The sequence below is a fragment of the Pecten maximus genome, chromosome 16, assembly GCF_902652985.1.
Source record: "Pecten maximus chromosome 16, xPecMax1.1, whole genome shotgun sequence".
In the NCBI taxonomy this organism is placed as follows: Eukaryota; Metazoa; Mollusca; class Bivalvia; order Pectinida; family Pectinidae; genus Pecten; species Pecten maximus.
In genome coordinates, this window is record NC_047030.1 from 6,457,065 (window position 1) to 6,477,688 (window position 20,624).

Below are 20,624 nucleotides of genomic sequence, written 5' to 3' on the forward strand. Positions count from 1 at the left end.
ACTATATTACAGTTAACTGGTCTGTATAACAAACGTCTGTTACTATATTACAGTTAACTGGTCTGTATAACAAACGTCTGTTACTATATTACAGTTAACTGGTCTGTATAACAAACGTCTGTTACTATATTACAGTTAACTGGTCTGTATAACAAACGTCTGTGTTACTATATCACAGTTAACTGGTCTGTATAACAAACGTATGTTACTATATTACAGTTAACTGGTCTGTATAACAAACGTCTGTTACTATATTACAGTTAACCGGTCTGTATAACAAACGTATGTTACTATATTACAGTTAACTGGTCTGTATAACAAACGTCTCTGTTACTATATCACAGTTAACTGGTCTGTATAACAAACGTCTCTGTTACTATATTACAGTTAACTGGTCTGTATAACAAACGTCTCTGTTACTATATTACAGTTAACTGGTCTGTATAACAAACGTCTGTGTTACTATATCACAGTTAACTGGTCTGTATAACAAACGTCTGTTACTATATTACAGTTAACTGGTCTGACTGTTACTACACTATAGGAAGGAATTATCACAGTGTTGTACAGCAGTTGTAATACACAAGAGAATCAAGCGTACATTACCGTTAAATGGGAGCGAAACTAACTACGAAATACAGCTCATCACTTTAACATTAATATATGATATCTTTATCGATAAACAAAATATTATATAAAAGTATGATTCATGGTATGGATTACATGAAATTAAATATTTTCACAAAATCTTATATCGATATCAACTGCCGGCCTTGCGGGGCCTTTTACGGTGCACAGCCATATTGCTACATGGACTTTTTAATATTTCCCTCTCTAATCTGAAGTGTTCTTATTCTGAAGGGTTCTATCTATATTTCCCATTGAGTTGACCCACGGTTGATAACTGGGTATCTGATGATGGTGTGGCCTAGGCTTGACTATACCTAGTCATTTATCTGTCAAAAACATGGCCGTGTGTACCAACTTCTAGCTTACTGTACATAGTCATTTATCTATGTACAAACATGGCCGTGTGTACCAACTTATAGCTTACTGTACATAGTCATTTATCTATGTACAAACATGGCCGTGTGTACCAACTTCTAGCTTACTGTACATAGTCATTTATCTATGTACAAACATGGCCGTGTGTACCAACTTCTAGCTTACTGTACATAGTCATTTATCTATGTACAAACATGGCCGTGTGTACCAACTTCTAGCTTACTGTACATAGTCATTTATCTATGTACAAACATGGCCGTATGAACCACCTTCTAGCTTACTGTACATAGTCATTTATCTACGTACAAACATGGCCGTGTGTACCAACTTCTAGCTTACTATACATAGTCATTTATCTATGTACAAACATGGCCGTGTGTACCAACTTCTAGCTTACTGTACATAGTCATTTATCTATGTACAAACATGGCCGTGTGTACCAACTTCTAGCTTACTGTACATAGTCATTTATCTATGTACAAACATGGCCGTGTGTACCAACTTCTAGCTTACTATACATAGTCATTTATCTATGTACAAACATGGCCGTGTGTACCAACTTCTAGCTTACTATACATAGTCATTTATCTATGTACAAACATGGCCGTGTGTACCAACTTCTAGCTTACTGTACATAGTCATTTATCTATGTACAAACATGGCCGTGTGTACCAACTTCTAGCTTACTATACATAGTCATTGATCTATGTACAAACATGGCCGTGTGTACCAACTTCTAGCTTACTGTACATAGTCATTTATCTATGTACAAACATGGCCGTGTGTACCAACTTCTAGCTTACTGTACATAGTCATTTATCTGTGTACAAACATGGCCGTGTGTACCAACTTCTAGCTTACTGTACATAGTCATTTATCTGTGTACAAACATGGCCGTGTGTACCAACTTCTAGCTTACTGTACATAGTCATTTATCTATGTACAAACATGGCCGTGTGTACCAACTTCTAGCTTACTATACAGTCTGAGTTTCAGCTTCTAGCTCACATAGTGTATTAGCCACAATAAATTAGAAGCATTGAACACTCCCTACATATACATGGTGTATACAAATTATCCCATGGAAATAAAAGGATGGTATATGAAATTAACATTATAATGATATAGCAGTTGTCACAACCTTAACATTCTAGGATGTGTCACAAAACCAAGGCTGGTGTAGTTATTACATAGTAACTATAGTACATTGTACATGTAACTGTGAAGCTCTTTCAATATCATATACTTCACTGGTTATATTCCACTACACAGTTTTGATATTTAAGGGGGGGGGGGGGGGGGGGGGGGGGGGGGGAGGCCATACAGGTTATCCCTCACATGGACATCCTCATATATATCCTATACTTTAAATCATCATTTAAAAAAGACAAGAGGCCCATGGGCCTTAACGGTCATCTGATTCTAAAGAGTAGCAAGTATAGTGGTATAGTTGGCAATTACCGCCATCTTGCATTTCTGACCAAATTTCCGCTATCGTGCATTTCTGACCAAACTGGACATAACACTTGGTAAGGACCATCTTAGTAATTTCAGCTGAATCCCACAGGTAGGGTCTGAGAAGAAGTTTGAAAAAGGTTTGGTAACCATGACAGCCATCAGGGATTTTGGTCTGACCAGATAAATATAAATACAGGACCATCTCCGGGGCTGCTGTGTCAAAGTAATCATCACCCCAAAAAACTTTGTTGGATTCCTTTCCTCATCACTTTTCAGCTCAGTATCACCAGTGAAAGTATATAAAAAGTTTAAAATGTGTTTTTCAAGATGTCCGCAATCTCGGACCATATCTAAATATAACAACACTTGCTATGGACCATCTCAGAATAACATCAGAAAATTAAGAGATAAATCACACTTGTGGACCATGAGAGAGAGTTCAAAATAGGTGTTGTTCACGGAACCCTGATGATGTTCTGTCATCAAAATGGACGAGACTGTTAGGTGAAGATTTTTACGATGCTGATAAATATCAACACTTTGTCGACTCCCCTTCCGCAACAACCCTACCAAATTTCAGCTAAATGGCACCAATAGAACTGGAGAAGAAATTCAAAATGTGTTTTTAAAGATCTATTAATTTTGAACCAACCTAAAAAATATCATCACTAGGTCAGGACTATCTCATGATCATTTCAGGCAAGTTTGAGCTGAACTCCACTGGTGGAACTTGAAAAAAAAATTTGAAATGTGAAAAGTTTACAGATGTTGGACAGACGTCGACGACAGACAAAGCATGATGGCAGTAAGTCATATCTATGACCTAAAACTCCACACAAGGTAGCCCTCATAAAGACTTCCTTATATATGTCTTCTACTTAACATGATCAAATAAAACATATGTACATATCATATAAAATGTAACACAATATTAACATCACAACATACAATGTACATATGGAAAATGTAACACAATATCAACATTGAAACCTACCATGTATATATCATGTACATTTCATGATAATGATAGGCAAACACTTTTATATGACATATATGATGTGTTTCATATCCTGTACATTTCTTGATTATATGCAAAAGAAATTAACATAACATATATACGCTTTGTATATATATACTGTACATTTCATGATAATATATTAAAAAAGCAATATTTAGCGATGTACATATCATGTACATTTCTTGATTATATGCAGAAAAAATTAACATAACCTTTACGTAATATACATATACTGTACATTTCGTGATAATATATTAACAAAGCAATATTAAGCGATGTAACTCATTCTATCTCCTTGTATGATATAACAGAATAAAACAATGTATAATACAGTATTAAGAGTATAGTACTTCATGGTATTACCGCTGTAACATACAGTAAAGACTTGGGAAATAGACAAATCTGATGTACAGGTAAGTCCTCTTAATTTAGGTGAAATAGTAATTGACGCTATAAAAATACCTACCTCAAACTCTCAGTCACTCTGGCAGTTATAAAGAAGCTAGGAAATTGTATTTAATTGGCAACTATGTACAGTTATGTGATCGCACAACGTTCCACGATGTGCGATGTGCGCACGCACTATGTGCGATATGGATCGTGCAGGTAAATGTGCGCACGATGGGCGATTGGAACGGTACATGTGCGATATGTATCGTGGTAGATATAAAATGAGGAACGCGTCATCTGATTATTTAAACATGTGGAACGATTGTAAAAGATATACAACGATTAACATTTTATGAGGCAGCTAATTACCATACTTTTGGCGAAATATATGCAATAATTATGAAGAATGAAAATAAATACCGATGTAGAGTTAAATAAGTTATCTAAATGATTATTAAAAAACTTTACATAATTTGCTCGGACGTCGTCGAGGACACCACTAGGCCTTGGCGAGTCGAAGAAATGTGTATTCAGCGATATTATATACAGGCTATTTAATATATGTAGAACTAAACAACAGATAAAACGACTTTATTTGAATAGAAACATTTCTGTTGTGTTTAAAAATACCTAATATATGTAATTTATGTATTAAGTAAGATAAATAATCGTAGTGATGTCCGTCTACCATTCTGGTACATGTACATGTAGATGTATCACCAGGCCGTCGAAAACATCACGAATATTTGCGAGACAAAATGACGGTACCTAAATGGCAAAAATTAACAGGTCATACATGTTCCGTGAATGAAAACAATTGTTATGCAGCACGTATATATAAAAGCGACCATCTTATATCATAATTTTAACTTTTTCGTATATCTTTTCGTATAACTAGTTATACCGTAATATTTATAACCCTACTGTTAGCTGTGCAGTTTACATCGCACAGTTGTGCGGTTTGTATCGCACATCACACATTTGTGTGCACGATGTCTGCACGGTGTGGGCACAATGTTTTTGGAACGTTGTTCGATCACACAACTGTAACAAGGTTCTCAAAGACTCAAATAATAAAATATTAACATTATCCTCATTTCTTTATAAATGCAGTACTGTATCTCAAGACCAACTATTATCCCTCGAAAAACATTGTTTATTTGAATGACTCTTAAGTAACTAAGGCATCCATAAACTTTTTTGTTTGTAGGAATTATGAGATCCCTTGGAAACAGACATGAGGCTGATATTGTGATATGATGATATTTTAGACAACAGTAGGTAACAAAGCTGTCTGAACCATAGTACTGTACATCAGACATCTTATAACAAATACATGTACATCGGAAAACGTTATACATATAAAAAATCTAAAATCAAAGCATTTAATTGTCGTATTTTAGTTAAGTAAGTTCCAAAGCCAGAAATTCTATAGAAAACACTTTCGGAAATTTTAATTCCTCTAAGGCTCTTTAGGGAATATGTTTAAAATGCAAATGATTTATACAAGAAAGATAAAATTTTAAGTATTCAGATGAATAAAATAATGATATTTTTGTACATATACCGCTCCAGTATATACCTGTATACATGTATACCTATAAATGTACCAACATTTAGTAGGTTATACACCAATATATACCTGTATATAACGAACAAATCCACTCAGAATTACCACTGTACAAAGTAGCATAACCCTGTACATAACACGCAATGCTTAAATATTTGTACTAGTATTTAGTCATTAACTTACTTATATAGGTTTTATGCAGTACAATATATCGGTTTTGCTTTTTGAAACTTAAAGAACATACTGAAACATCAATCTGAAAAGAATTGGATATCTATATTATCAATCAATTATACATTCAAACTTTAGACAGTGCTTAACTGAAACTAAAATTTCTACATAGAATATTATACCACCTTGAATACTCTGGATATTTCTAAGTTCTTTCATAACTCCACTGACTACAAGATAAGATGGTTCGACTGTATATGTTTTTAGTAAAAATTGAAAAACCAAAATTGTATAGATTGGCAAGTATTAATGACAAAAATTATCAAATCAAAACAAATTCTGATTATAAAATTGTGTACAGTAATATGATATATCCTGCTAGCTCAGTTGTCATGACAACCTCATTTCACACCAATGTAAATAACGATTTGACAGGTTTAACAATTTGACAGGTTTACCAAGTAAATTTTGAATCTGATTATTGTAGCCATCAGGATAAAGCTTATGTAATAAGCTTGATTCATACTACTATACATGTATATATAACAGATAGATATTTACTAAATCAATAGTCATTTTCAGGAAATCCATTCAATTACTGTACATTTAAATTTTTTATGGATTTCTCTTTTTTTGTGCTATTTTTTTTTTCTGACTTTTTTTTTTTTTTTTTTTGCGGGGTGGTGTTGGTGGTGTTGGGTGGGGTGGGGTGGGGATGAGGATAGGGGTGGGGGTTGATATTCTGCTGTGGTCTTTTTGCCATGAGTTACAATCACCGAGTGGGTGATCCACCAAACTTTCTCCAAGAAAAGAACTCCATTCTAAATTCAGAGTCAAAGTCCATGAGGAAACTTTTCGTGAATCACCAAATTAAAAGGTTTTCCTCCAGAACATTGTCTCATGGGTCGTTAAGTGACTCCTCTGTGACTCCTTTGGCCTTCAACTCATCCAGAACTCTATCCAAATAGGTAGGGTCTGGATATCCAAACCTTGAATAAGCAAAATATTGTCACTTCTGGTTCAAAAGAAATGTATTCAAAGATTTTGGTCATTCAGAAAAAAAACAAAAAAATTTTGTAACACATTTTGCCAAAGTTATACTGGAAGTGTGGCAAAGTTATTAATTCAACTTTGTATTCACTTTTTATCTTAGAATATTAATGGCTATCAATTTCATCAACCAGAGGCCTTATGGTTGTTAAAAAATATTTAAAGCAAGAGGCCCATTAGGCCTGTATTGCCCACCTGGTTCTTCAGCAACTTTAAAGTTGATCTAGGTCATTTATGCAGAAACAATGCTGATTACCACTTTTTTCATTGTTTAAAGATTTAGGCCTATTTGACTCCTGTGACCTTGAAAGTAGTTCAAGGTCTTTCATTTGAACAATCTTAGTAGCCTTTCACCCCAGCATGCTACTGGCCAAATATCAAGTCCCTGGCCTCTTGGCTATAGAGAAGAAGTCTTTTAAAGATTTTAGCCTATTCGACCCCTGTGAGCTTGAACTTGACCCAAGCAAGCTACTAGCCAAATATAAATTCCCTGGGCCTCTAAGTTACTGAGAAGAAGTTGTTTAAATATTTAAGCCTATTTGATTTCTGTAACCTTGAATGTATGTCAAAGCCATTCATTTGAACAATCTTGGTAGCCCTTCATCTCAGCAAGCTACAGGACCAATAACTAGTCTTTGTGCCTCATGGGAATGGAGAAGAAAAATTGACGCCAGACAGACGACGTACGCTGCATATCAGCATAAGCTCCCTTGCTTTTCAGGCAGGGGAGTTAAAAAACAAACTTTACGAGTTTTGATTTATTTGGGTAGATTTGATTCCTGTGACCTTGAAGAGGACATTTAAAATATTTCAACATATTTGAGCCTGGTGGCCTTGAACAAAGGTCAAGGTCATTCATTTAAACAAATGCCGAATCCCTTCACACCAGCATGCAAATGGTCCAATATAAGGCATGTAGGCCTCTTGCTTTAATGAAGCTCAAGATCATTCAGATGAAAGGATCTTTATTGCCCTTCACCCTAGCATGCTGACCCAATATAAGGGCTCTGGGTTTTTTGTTAATGAGAAGTTGTTTGAAGATTTTAACATGTTTGGCCCCTCTGACCTTGAATGGAGGCTGACGTTATTCATTTGAACAATCTTGAAAGCCCTTTACCCCAGCATGCTATAGGCCCTTTATCAGGTCTCTAGGCCTCTTGGTTATTGAGAAGAAGTCGGAAATGTAAACTGTTTACAAATGGATGACGGACAACAACGGAAGAAAGGCGATTAGAATAGGTCACTTGAGACTTTAAAACATATAACCAATTTGACATTCAAGGCATTTGACATTCAACCCAGATGCTGAGAAACAAGTTCCTTGGATATCATTTGATAACTTACGCCTGTGAACCACCATCCTTTCTGGTTTTATGGTGAATATCATTCCAAGTCACTACCCCATCATGTCCAGTTGTCCTTGACCTTCCAATGGTAAACACTAACTTCCTGTCAAAGGCTATTTTTAACAGTTTGGCTACAAGGCGGCCTTTCTCATTGTCAGGGAGATAAGCTGGCCTCATGATGCCCTGGTAAAGATTACCGGGAGTTGGATGATCAGTCTAAAAGAACATGAAAAATGGCTGCAAAACATGCAAAGAAACATCATATACATGTAATTGGAACTTAAAATAAACAAGCATACTTGGAATACCACCCCTGGTAAAAATAGTAACAGTGACCTTGACCCACAGTAACTCAATCGTGTCTCAGATATCATGGTCATGTATCATTGTGTGAAGTTTGATCAAAATCCCTCAAGGAATGAAGCCACTAGAGATGAAAAACTTAGGTGTTACATACAAGACGGACGGAAAGGAAACCTTTATTTGATAGTTTATAGTTATTATTACAATAAGCATATTATATCTTTACAAAAATATCTTTGAACTACAAATATCCTTAATGAAACTTGGTAATTTTCATAATTCTAATAATTCAATCTACTCAAGGAGTCAAAATGAAACAAATTAGAATTCATATTCAAATTATATATAAAAATATATAAACTGAAAAGAGGGGATCCCAACAAGATTAAAATTCATGAACAAAAGGTCACGAGGGCCTATATTGCCCACCTAGATATTTCAGTAATTGTGGCAAAATACTCTCATTGAATTCATTCCTTGATTTCCCTTATTGGGCCCAATCCCTCTGACCCCAGGGGAGCCACACCTTCCATTTATACCACAGTAGTTCTCCTTTGCCCAATAATGCTCCCAGCCAAATTTCATCAAAAGCCATTCAGGCATCCAGGACTAGTAGGGATATAAATGATTAACCTCAATTTCCCTTATTTGGCCCCTCTGGCCCCAAGGGAGCCATACCCACCATTTAGACAATGATTGATCCTCTTTGCTCAAAAATGCTCCAGACCGAATTTCATCAAAGTCCATTCAGGTGCTCAGGACAAGTAGGGATTTTAAGGGAGCTAAAAACTAACAACTCTATGTCATGACGAAGTACCAACAAATTATGGTGAGTGTGAAGAAACAAGTCCATAAACAGTTCCATTAATATACTTTGTATGTCATTATGTACGTAGCAGTAACATCCTTACTTAACAATGTCCTATACTCACGCCCTGTTTCCCCGAGGGGAAGTCATAGGTGATGTTGATGATACCATATCCACTGTACCCTGGTAGGTAGCTATGTCGCCCGCATGACTTGGTGGTGTTAAGGGTCATAGTCCCTGGTGGCTGGTCCCCCGTGATTTTCCCATGTACAGCCCCACACTGGGGACAGGCTGGCTTGTATTTAAACTGTTGATCAATACATTCTGTACAGAATACATGACCACAAGACAGCTTCTTAGGTTTAGTCATAGTGTCCATACAGATACAACAGTCCTCTGTGACCTCTGACCCTTGGTCTTGTCCAGTTACATCATGGACAGTTTGTTCCTTCTGATCTTCCCTTTGACCTCGGTTGTCCTCCTTTGATTCATTTCTTTTGTTAAAATACTTTTCAAAGACACCTTTCAAGTGATATACAGCTGCTGTGTCATCATTGCAGAAATACAATGTTTTCTTTGTAGGAGTCTTGTCAGCATAGCTTTTACAAATCTCTACTAACATTTTGGAGATACTGATGATTGGAGCAGGATGTTTTGGAACAGTACCTGATCATAGAATAAAGTACAAATTACTAATGAAACAACAGATCATTAAATTTTGAAACAGTTTGTGAAAATAACGGGCAATCAAGGTTTACTTATTTGTTGTTTACACAGAAAGTGGTGATATTTTAAGTTTGATATTTTCAAGTTTAAGCAGAGACAATAAAATAAACAAAAGATGAAGATGAGAGTGATAAAAGTCCGGAGTCAAATATTCATTCAGTGATTTCATTAAAGCATCAGCAGCTAAAAAAGATTGAAGAGTGGCCATTTTTAATTATTACAATGACCTTGAAATTGAAGTAAGGTCACAATGGTGGTTGTCTCAAGGTTTGGAGAATTAGCCCAGTGTGTAATTCACACAATAACAATTTATAGAATTCATATTGTATGTTTGTAAATGAAATTTGAAAGAAAATTCCACAAAAGTGATTTGGACTGAAAACCATATGTAGCTCTAAGCATATCAATATTGATATACAGTTGGAATAAAGATTGACAAGTAAACAAGAGGTTCAAATGTGCCCCACATATTCAGGCACCCAACCATAATTATTATACAATTGATTCCCCTTAATTTACTAGGATACATGTACTTCAGACCAAATTTTACACCTACAGAAGAGGGATAAAAATTGTTCACTATATTTCCCTATTGGAGTCAAACCCTTCCAGCACTTACATTACTAATGTTTCCATAATATTTCAGATGTGTATGACCTACTAGAGATATTTAGGGATGAAGATGAAGGATGGAAGGAAAGACATCAGACTTAGTCTTGACATTATAAGCTGTTTGGTCATTCTGAACAAGACGACTTAAAATATGAAAAAAAAACACTTTTTTACCATTTCCAAGAATAGGTATGGCTATTGATGATACATCCAAATGTTTTGTATCAACTGTTGAGAAGACATTGTTGTAAGATTGTTCCAGACATTTCCAGTATGTTCTCTGATCATCAACAGCAGCAGCATCCCATTTAGGTGCAACTACATGTAGTACATATTTAAAGTGTGATTTTCCTGCTAAAGTGTCTAGTACCTCCGTCAGCTTTGGTTTTGTATGGCTAAGTCTTAACTCTGATTGGTCATTTCCCACATAACCTTCTCCGGCCACTCGAGTGATTTCCCTGGCAATCCTTCCTGTACTGTCACATTGGATGTTCTCAGGACTGACAATAGCATCAGCTTTAATATCCACAATATTTCCAGTGATGATGTGTACAGTTAAATTACTACCAATCTCAAAACATTGGCCACTGGATGTTGAACGCTGCAAGTTTCTTGGTTGATCCCTGGGAGATAGATTACTAGGATGTACAGAAGAACCCTCTGTGTTTGATGGTAGACTGTTCGACCGTTGTAAAACTGGTGCATTCTGCCGAGGAGCCATTACAGATGATGAGACTTTGTGTCTTCCTCCACTGGCAGCTCCAGGGTCTCCACTAAAACATTTAGCGAAGGTCGTCTGAATCAGCTGACACATCTGTGTGTCCTTGTCAATGAAGTGTACCTCAGTCAAGGTCGAATGTCTTCCTCTAGTCCTACTGTACTCCTCTACAGCTCGGTAGTACTGTTGAGTACAATGTTCCTTCGGTACTCCAAATATACCTGTATAACATAGGATAATCTAAATCAGCATATACCTGCCATGAATAAATCTTTCATGTCAGTTTGGTGGCAACACCTAAATGACATTTTAAAAGATAAAAATACTTTCTGATGACACTTAGCATAACTTCCAGGCATAATTTCCTATCCCAAGGGCTATATGTATTATGTACATGTATATGTTAATGAGAATTTTTTCCAGGGTATCTGATCAATTCTAATCCCCTCGATCGATTCATCGTCTTTTCCCTAAAAAATTCAAATAGGGAAGCAGTGTGTGAAGTTCGATAGGATAATTCATTCCAACTTGAGCTTATTTGAAACTTGAGCTTGATCGGACCACTTAAACTTAAGTTACTGTCCAGAAACCAGTATTCTATTTATAGTGACAGTGACTTTGACCTTTTGATGTAAAAAAAACCCAATTATCCCAAGCAAGCACTCTTGGTAATCAGTTTACAAAAAGCAAAAGAATTTTCAATTCATAATGACAGGAATCTTGACCTTAGACATTTTGACTCAAAAAGACATCCTAAGCAAGCACTCCCAATAAGGTAGTAATGCATGAAGTTTAAGCCTGATTGGTCCACTCGAATATGAGCTTTTGATCAGAAAAAGACCTTGAACTTGAAAATCTGAAAAGAATCCAAGCAAGCATTCTTGAAAAGAAGCAATGTATGAACTTGCATTACTGTATAGACATGTTATTGCCTTCTGATCTTTGATCGGGGATAATTAATACATTTATGAAAGGATGAACTTGAATGATTTTCTGTACATTATGGAGCTATGACACACACAAAAAAAAGAGAGAATAAATTCTAGTTTTCCTGTTAATTCTTATTCATTTTACACACTCGTTCCTCCGAGAGATTACTATACAGCTCTTCTAGCCAATCAAAAGAATTGTTACAAACACTGATCTCATTTCAGTGTTATAGGATGATGATAAAAAGCTTAAAGTCAATAGATATGATTGTTTCAATGAATATATGAAATTATATAAATAATATTCTGAGATTGATAACAGCTATTTACTAAATCTGAGCTTCCAGTCACAGTTTGAGGTAATACAATTGACACAGTAAATTATGTATCAAATAGATTTTGAAATACTTATTTTCTAAGAATTTTAATACTTTTTCAGCGAAACATTAATTAGAGTTTGAGTTACCTGAACTAATAGCTGGTATTGCTATAGATGTATATCTTTGGAAATCTGCCTCCTCTAAACTGTTCTTGACAGCTGTCTTTAGGTCATGTAGACATTCCCACTTCTGGTCCTGACCGTAGTCATACCACCTTGGTCCTACAGCATGGATAACTCCCTTGTACTTCAGATCCCCTGCAGTCGTGGTACACACCTCCCCAACCTTTAGGGGTCCATACCGGGCTATGTAGTCTCTACTCTCCTTATCAAACTCATAACCAGCAGCACTAGATATCACCCGGGCCACTCCCCCTCCATGTTGTAAATCACCATTGGCAGCATTTACAATACAATCCACATCAAGATGGAGGATACTTCCAGAGTAAACTCGTACCAACAGACCTTCAGTTGTAGTAAAGTCTTTAGAGACAACACTTCCGTAATCAAGGTTGGACGGAGTCTGCCATGTTGGACTCTTATGATAAGACTGACTGAATCTATTTCTCTCTGACAAAGTTGAGTTCTCTTTATTTTGTTGAAGTGAAGTATTGTCAAACCTTCTATTTCTCCGTGTTTCTGACTGTTTAATCCTTCCGATTCCCAGAAAGATCTTGTGTTTGGCTGTCTGTAGCTGACTGTAGGAATGTGCCATGATGTGGACAGTCATGTGTTCATCTTCTTTAAGCTGATAGCAGAAGACACCATCAACATCTTGATTAATCCCAGAAATAGTTCCTTTGATCTTTGGCTCTTCAGTACGAGTGAAGGACACGTCATCTTTGTTTAGTTTTTCTATATGCTGTAACTCACTTTTAATGCAAGTTTCTAAATTCTTCTTTTCTCTCTTGTCAGTGCAGTTTATCTGAAGCATGCCATTTTTGTATCCAAAAGATTGTTGATTCATTAATGTTTCGTCTCTGCAGAAGAACTGAAGAGCCAAAAAGATTTCCTCTGACATTTCAAAATTGATGTCTGCTACATGTTCAAATTCATCCTGAGAATGTCCGAAATGTTCTTTTTTGTCATCGACTGTGACTGTTCCTGAGGAAACTTTGTCCTGAAGTGCATTATTAACTTTCTGTACACTGTCAAGACCCTTGCAAATTATGTGACCATCCTTGATCACAGAAAGTTCCTTCATTTCACTTAGCATATCCCTTGGTAAGGTCTGCACAATTCCTGTATTCAAATCTGCTTCTACAGATTCAAAGATCTGAAATATACACATGAATACAGAATCACATTTATGTATAGTAGAAAAAAAGACAAGGTTTCATGCATACATAATTGATCTGGTTTTAGAAAAAAAGAGGTTCAAAGGCCGAAATGGTCATCCGACTACTTAAGACTTAACAGGGACAATATTTGTATGCATTTGTTGTGTATTCACTTTTTGTTTATGTATTGTAATGAAGGTAATATATCTTATATATTGTTAAATTTATTTGGGGTAAGGATCCTTAATGTCTTTGAAATATAGGTATGTAAGGAATGTGAGCATGTGAGACATGTGACTGGTACAGACAATTTCATTGGAAAGTTCATACTAATTGTGCATGCTTTTAACTTTCTTTGTACACTCATTTCCGTTCTGACGTACACCTGAGCTGGTGGTAATTGATGATACTGTTGAAAACAGCGGTAAGCCATCAAATGTGGGTTTGACAAACAAAAATCTTTTTATTTAAGCGTGTTGTTTTTTTTTCTCAGTCAAACTTGTCATACTATAGCTCAATATTAAGGGGAGGTATTTTTTTTTATCACTTATCTATTACATCAAGACAATACTTGTCTCTTTTTCAGTCTCAGATATTTCAATTCTTTCATACCATTTGCTGAAGCGACTTGCAATATCATTTACTTTTGTTGTTTATTATCTAAACCTATATTGTCTATTAATCACATAGTCTTGCATGAACTTGATTTTCTATCCATTTATTTCAGATTAAGCTTTGTATTTTTCTTTGTAATGTTTCAAAACATTTTGACTTTTAATTTTGTATGGTAAGTATAGTACTTGTATTTATTCTAATAATCATATCAGATGCAGAGAAGTTACAGGAATATTTTGAGGGAATGGATGTAAAACCAAAGGATGATTTCAACAGATGGTTGTTAGACTGTGCCATGAAAACAGCTGTGTCGAAGACTGTTGGAGCTGAAGGTGGTGCGACTGTTAGGCAAGATGAATATGAGAGCCCCAATATTTCTCAATATGTTATCTCTCATCAGCGTTCTAGGATACGTCTATTCCATGGATCAAACTCTGATAAGAAGGATCAGATTACCAATGTAAAATGGACTTATTAAGTGCAGCGTCTCAAAGACAATTAGGGATTACTTGGTTGAAGAAATGACTTTGGCTGTATGACGATCCATGAAGGGTATAGTGATTCTACTTTGTCCAGATGCTCATTACATTATATTAGATGCATTGAGGCAGATTTAATAAACATTCCTACCTCTACATGTTCTTGGTTATACCTTCATATCAATTAAAGTATATATTCTAATGGCGCAAGATTAGATGGAAGCACCATGGTATTGGACCTTTTGTTGCTTTATGCTACATTCAAAGGAGCTAAAGAGGAGGAGTTTTTGCCTTGGTAAGATGAAACTAGTGAAAGGATTCTATACATCAGGATACCCTCAAACTCTAAATTAACTGTTAAAGGGATCATTGACAAGCCAGTAAATTATATTCCCACTTGTGCTCTTTTACAGTCTGTGAAGACAGGTGTAACAAAGACTTATAACACCAGGGCTGCTAGATGATGACTTCCGAGACACGGAACATTATGTACCTGTTACTATTTCCAACATCAGCATTTGTAGTATTACCATACCATCTACAACTGCAGAGATGAGCATCAGTTGAGGGAACATTGGAGGACTACAATGCCCCAGAGCAGAAAGATTTTAGAAGCCTGTTGAATTTGGATAAATCATCATTATCAGCAGATACATTTTGTAGATGACCTTTTGCAGAATATTGCTGATGTTTTTTCCTCTGGAGATCTGGACAAGGACATTGTGGAGGAACTCAACTTCGGATAGAGTTAACATTCTCAACTCCTTTTAGACAGTGCTGTAGGAGAATACCCCTAGCAATGTTAGAGGAGGTTCGGGACCATCTTCGACAGCTTGCTGCCTGCGGAGTGATCAGATGATCCCACAGTCCATGGTCATCCTGTGTTGTGCTCGCACGCAAAAAAAGATGGAAGCCTTCGTATGTGCATCGATTATCGACAATTGAACAACAGGGGCCAGTTGTATGAACGTTCATTAAATTTAACCATCATTAAAGTACCAGTAAGCCTTAATGATTAATTAAATATCTAATGATAGATTAGTTAATGGATCATTCAAAATGTGATGTTGGAAAGGTCATTTAAGGGATCATTAACAAATTGAGGTTTAATGAAGGCTTAATTACGGATCAACAATTAAACCATCATTAACTGTGGGGATTCTCTCTTCCCATAATGCAACCTGCGTAAACATCCTGGAGACAAGTAAACATCCAAGATCGAAAAGATGGCAAGAGGAAAAACTTACTCAGACATTTTTCGACCATATGTTCGCGAATTTTCCTGTAAATCAATGATAATATGTTCGTGTAATGTTTTAATGATACAAGCTTTAATGGACATGGGAAAATTAGGTTATTTAAACTTTAGTTATTTTACAAACATAACATTTATATTAACCACTCATGTTGGCCCGGATGGAATCATGGAGGTGTCTTAATGTGGGAGGAGACCGGAATATAGGGGGGGAAAGTACGTAGTCGGGAAGGACAGGTATAGCCCATTTACCTTTTCATGCCCGATTGGGGAATCAAACCCCGGTCGGCCTAGTAGAAAAACGAGTGCGATATCCACTATGCTACCCGACCATCCTAGAATACGATTATTCTGTTTATATATAATTAATATCTTAATGATTTCCATTTTTACAAAACAATATTGTAAGCTTGCCTCATTGACAAGAAAATGTTTTTAAAAACGTGATTCTGTTCAGTGTTACGAGAGATTATGTTTGGTCTGTATACCTTCATTGTCACATATTGCCTGAACGCAACTGATTGAATGGTATCACTTCCGATTGACAAAAGTCGGCTCGTTCTGAGTCGGAGCCTGAATACGAATCTGTGTTCCAGAAAAATACACAGATACTAGCTAGTGGTTGTACTTTCCAAATACTATAATCTTCATTATCCTGCTAAATGTGAAAACTGCATGGGAAGATATTCGACTGCGCAGGTCCGAACGTGTTACGTTGTACATTCGCTATTATGTTGCTACACTTTGTAAATGTACCTTTCTGTTTTGGATTGATTTAAACATATTTTTATTGTCATAAATCAAAGCAAAAAGGATTGGGCACAAGTCATAACAACTATTAAAGCCATTTAAAAAAATAATTACAAAGGCTCAACATTTGGCAAAAAGAGAGTGTGAAAGTCATCAATTAAATATTTTTGTAACACTGTTCTCTGAAGATTCAAAATGTAAGGAAGTACAGGAATTTTTTTTTTATACATTATTGAGAATGCTATCGTGGATCCCAGATATAAATTCATATAATTAATACAATTCTTAGAAATGTATGTGAATTATGACATTATGACATTATGTGCAAAGTACCGTCATGTGCTTGATATTGACGTTTTCCGTGGCACAACGTTACAAATCAACACGGCTTTTTTTCATTTTGTACAGTAGTACATTATGGTCTTGGTCAATGTCTCGAGAAACGTATTGAATGTTTTATCCGCAGAGAGAATGACATTTCACATATTCATACAGGTTTTCATGTTTACAACATTACAACAGTGTTATAATGACTTAAAATTAATTATACATTTTTATCGGGAGACATCTATACCACTTGTAATTTTAAACATAATTCCATGCGTCACATAAATATATCTTATTTTTAAGCATACATGTCTGTACATGTATATGTATTTATTTTCTTCAAATAATCAAACATTCCATGTATGCATATAACAATTTATTTCTTTTAATATCTAATGGAAATTTTCATGGTGAAGTAACTATTACAACTAAGCAAGGACGGAAGAGAGGCAGTTTTGCACATCGATATATGCGGTTCTTCTTTTTTCTCTTCACACTCAGGAATAGGTTTATTCTCAGAATCAATGCATGGTTTCAAGGCGACATTAAACATATTGTATGTATTTCTTTTATAATATCCTTTGTTCAAAAAAAATAGAGACATTACCAGTAATTATTTTTTGAGAGGAAGAGTGAAATAACAGAGATAAAGTGAGATTGAGAGAGGGAGAGAGATAGAAGTGGAGAAAGAAACTAGATACATTTAGATTTAAGGCAGCAGAACTTTATTTGAGGGTTGCTGTGGGGGTTACTTTTACTGTCCAGAGGCAAAATGAAGAATTTTTAGGAAACATGTTTTGGCTTAGACTTTGTATGTTAAATCTAAATTGTTAAGTTTTGGATGCAAGTGTTAAAAAGCATCAGTAAACTCATTCATAATTGTACAAAGTTTCTAATTTTTGGTTTCAGTGTTGTTGTGTGGTTAACTATTGCTATCAGGAGTCAGATATGTTTCATAATAATTTGCCTTCTATACTGTAAAACTTGATTTAAAATATGGCTGCTTTACTTTAGAAAGTTGCAATATTTTTTGTTAAAACATCAATATACTGGTACAAGCATCGAAATATAGATTCCAGTTGGTGAACTCGCCCCCTAATTCTAGCGTGAGGTATAGTGATATACAATGTGAGGTGAGCTTTGTACTGATGGTGAACTCGCCCGCTGATTCTATACATATGAGTGTGAAATACAATGTGAGGCGATCTTTGTACCGATGATGGTACTATTGTTTTTTTTTGTAATAACTAACAAAATTAATCAAACATAGTTCTGTTCTATGGACAGCAATGTAACCCTGGTGTAAGAGTTTGGCTGGACAGTTCTTGGCAAAACTCATGTTGAGATATCCCTGTCCACAGAACAGACCGATGTAAGATTCTATTAATCCCAGATGGAAGTGACCTACAGTTAATTATCTAGATACAATAACTTACATCCATGTCATCAACATGAGAATATTTGCTCTTTTGTTGCTGATCGAGATGCAATGGATCTGGAGTTTGTGTGTCCTGGATATGCAGAGTTTTGTTCTTATTTACACTCATTTGTCCAGAGGTTAAGAACCAAGAATTGGTTTGGTTCCCATGGTGGCCTCCAGTGGCACCCTGTGTTGTACTCTCCCCAAGGTGCCTAGAATCAGTTTGGTTCCCATGGTGGCCTCCAGAGGCACCCTGTGTTGTACTCTTCCCAAGGTGCCTAGAATCAGTTTGGTTACCATGGTAGCCTCCAGTGGCACCCTGTGTTGTACTCTTCCCAAGGTGCCTAGAATCAGTTTGGTTACCATGGTAGCCTCCAGTGGCATCCTGTGTTGTACTCTTCCCAAGGTGCCTAGAATCAGTTTGGTTACCATGGTGGCCTCCAGTGGCACCCTGTGTTGTACTCTTCCCAAGGTGCCTAGAATCAGTTTGGTTACCATGGTGGCCTCCAGTGGCACCCTGTGTTGTACTCTTCCCAAGGTGCCTAGAATCAGTTTGGTTACCATGGTGGCCTCCAGTGGCACCCTGTGCTGTACTCTTCCCAAGGTGCCTAGAATCAGTTTGGTTACCATGATGGCCTCCAGTGGCACCCTGTGTTGTACTCTCCCCAAGGTGCCTAGAATCAGTTTGGTTACCATGGTGGCCTCCAGTGGCACCCTGTGTTGTACTCTCCCCAAGGTGCCTAGAATCAGTTTGGTTACCATGGTGGCCTCCAGTGGCACCCTGCATTGTATTCTCTTCATGGGGCCCAGTAAGAAATTGGTTACCATGGAAGCCTCCAGACGCTCCCTGTGCTCTGATGTGCCCAGTCAAAGTTAGTTTACTCTCTGAAAGGATCTTTTTCATAACATCTGCCACGTCTTCCTTTTGTGCTACCACTGTGACTTTAAACCCCAAATCTGACTGCCTCGTGTATCTGACTATCTTCCATGGGCACATCTTTTTACCTTAAATAAATAACCCTCATTATATATTATACGCCATTTGTAAATTTGTTGCTTGATATCAAACAAGAAGAGACAGCAATGTAACCATTGTTTAAATGTGAGAATTTACTATTTTCCTTTATTCACTATCTATTTTGTTATTTCTATTTTACATGAGTTGGAATATAAAACCTCAGTTTGTAAAGGCTTTCAATTAGTTCTCCAGAATTTTCAAATCTTTTAAAAAAACCAGAGATCCCAGAGGGATCTTGGCGCCCACCATTGAATGATCTTTATAGGTTCCATGTCAGATTGATCTTTTCCTACTTTTCCCTTCCTCTTATATATCACTAATCTGTGTAAATTCAGAAACAGCCCTCCAGTACTTTTCAAACAAGGGGAACCTATATATAAAATTTAAGATTTAGCGATAATGGCTGTCTGTTGTTTTCGGATTGGTCCCAAATTGCAACACCAGGGACCAAGGGGAACCTACATATGAAATTTGAGAAAGATCCCTTCAGTACCTTCTGTAAAATAGCGATAACAAACTTCAATTGTCAAAATACAAGATGGCTGCCTGTCGGCCATGTTGTTTTTCGATAGGTCTCAAAATGCAATATGCATAACTATGCACCAAGGGAAACCTACATATGAAATTTGAGAAAGATCCCTTCAGTACTTTCTCAGAAATAGCGATAACAAACTTCAATTGTCAAAATCTAAGATGGCTACCTGTCGGCCATGTTGTTTTCCGATTGGTCTCAAAATGCAATATGCATAACTAGGCACCAAGGGGAATCTACATATGAGTTTGAGAAAGATCCCTTCAGTACTTTCTCAGAAATAGCGATAACAAACTTCAATTGTAAAAATCCAAGATGGCTGCCTGTCGGCCATGTTGTTTTACGATAGGTCTCAAAATGCAATATGCATAACTAGGCACCAAGGGAAACCTACATATGAAATTTGAGAAAGATCCCTTCAGTACTTTCTCAGAAATAGCGATAACAAACTTCAATTGTCAAAAT

General features: G+C 36.3%; 1 protein-coding gene across 1 annotated transcript in view; it reads right to left on the reverse strand.

The window, feature by feature from the left end:
• Window positions 1–4,648: 4,648 nt before the first annotated feature.
• LOC117345222 overlaps window positions 4,649–20,624 on the reverse strand; it is a 28,143-nt gene continuing 12,167 nt past the window's right edge. The window contains exons 5-10 of the mRNA XM_033908242.1: window positions 18,626–19,614; window positions 12,571–13,759; window positions 10,632–11,396; window positions 9,244–9,785; window positions 8,007–8,224; window positions 4,649–6,601 (exon numbers count right to left, since the gene is read on the reverse strand). Coding sequence (XP_033764133.1) covers window positions 6,511–6,601; window positions 8,007–8,224; window positions 9,244–9,785; window positions 10,632–11,396; window positions 12,571–13,759; window positions 18,626–19,614 — 3,794 coding nt within the window. The 3' untranslated portion in view covers window positions 4,649–6,510. The remainder of the gene's footprint in view (window positions 6,602–8,006; window positions 8,225–9,243; window positions 9,786–10,631; window positions 11,397–12,570; window positions 13,760–18,625; window positions 19,615–20,624) is intronic.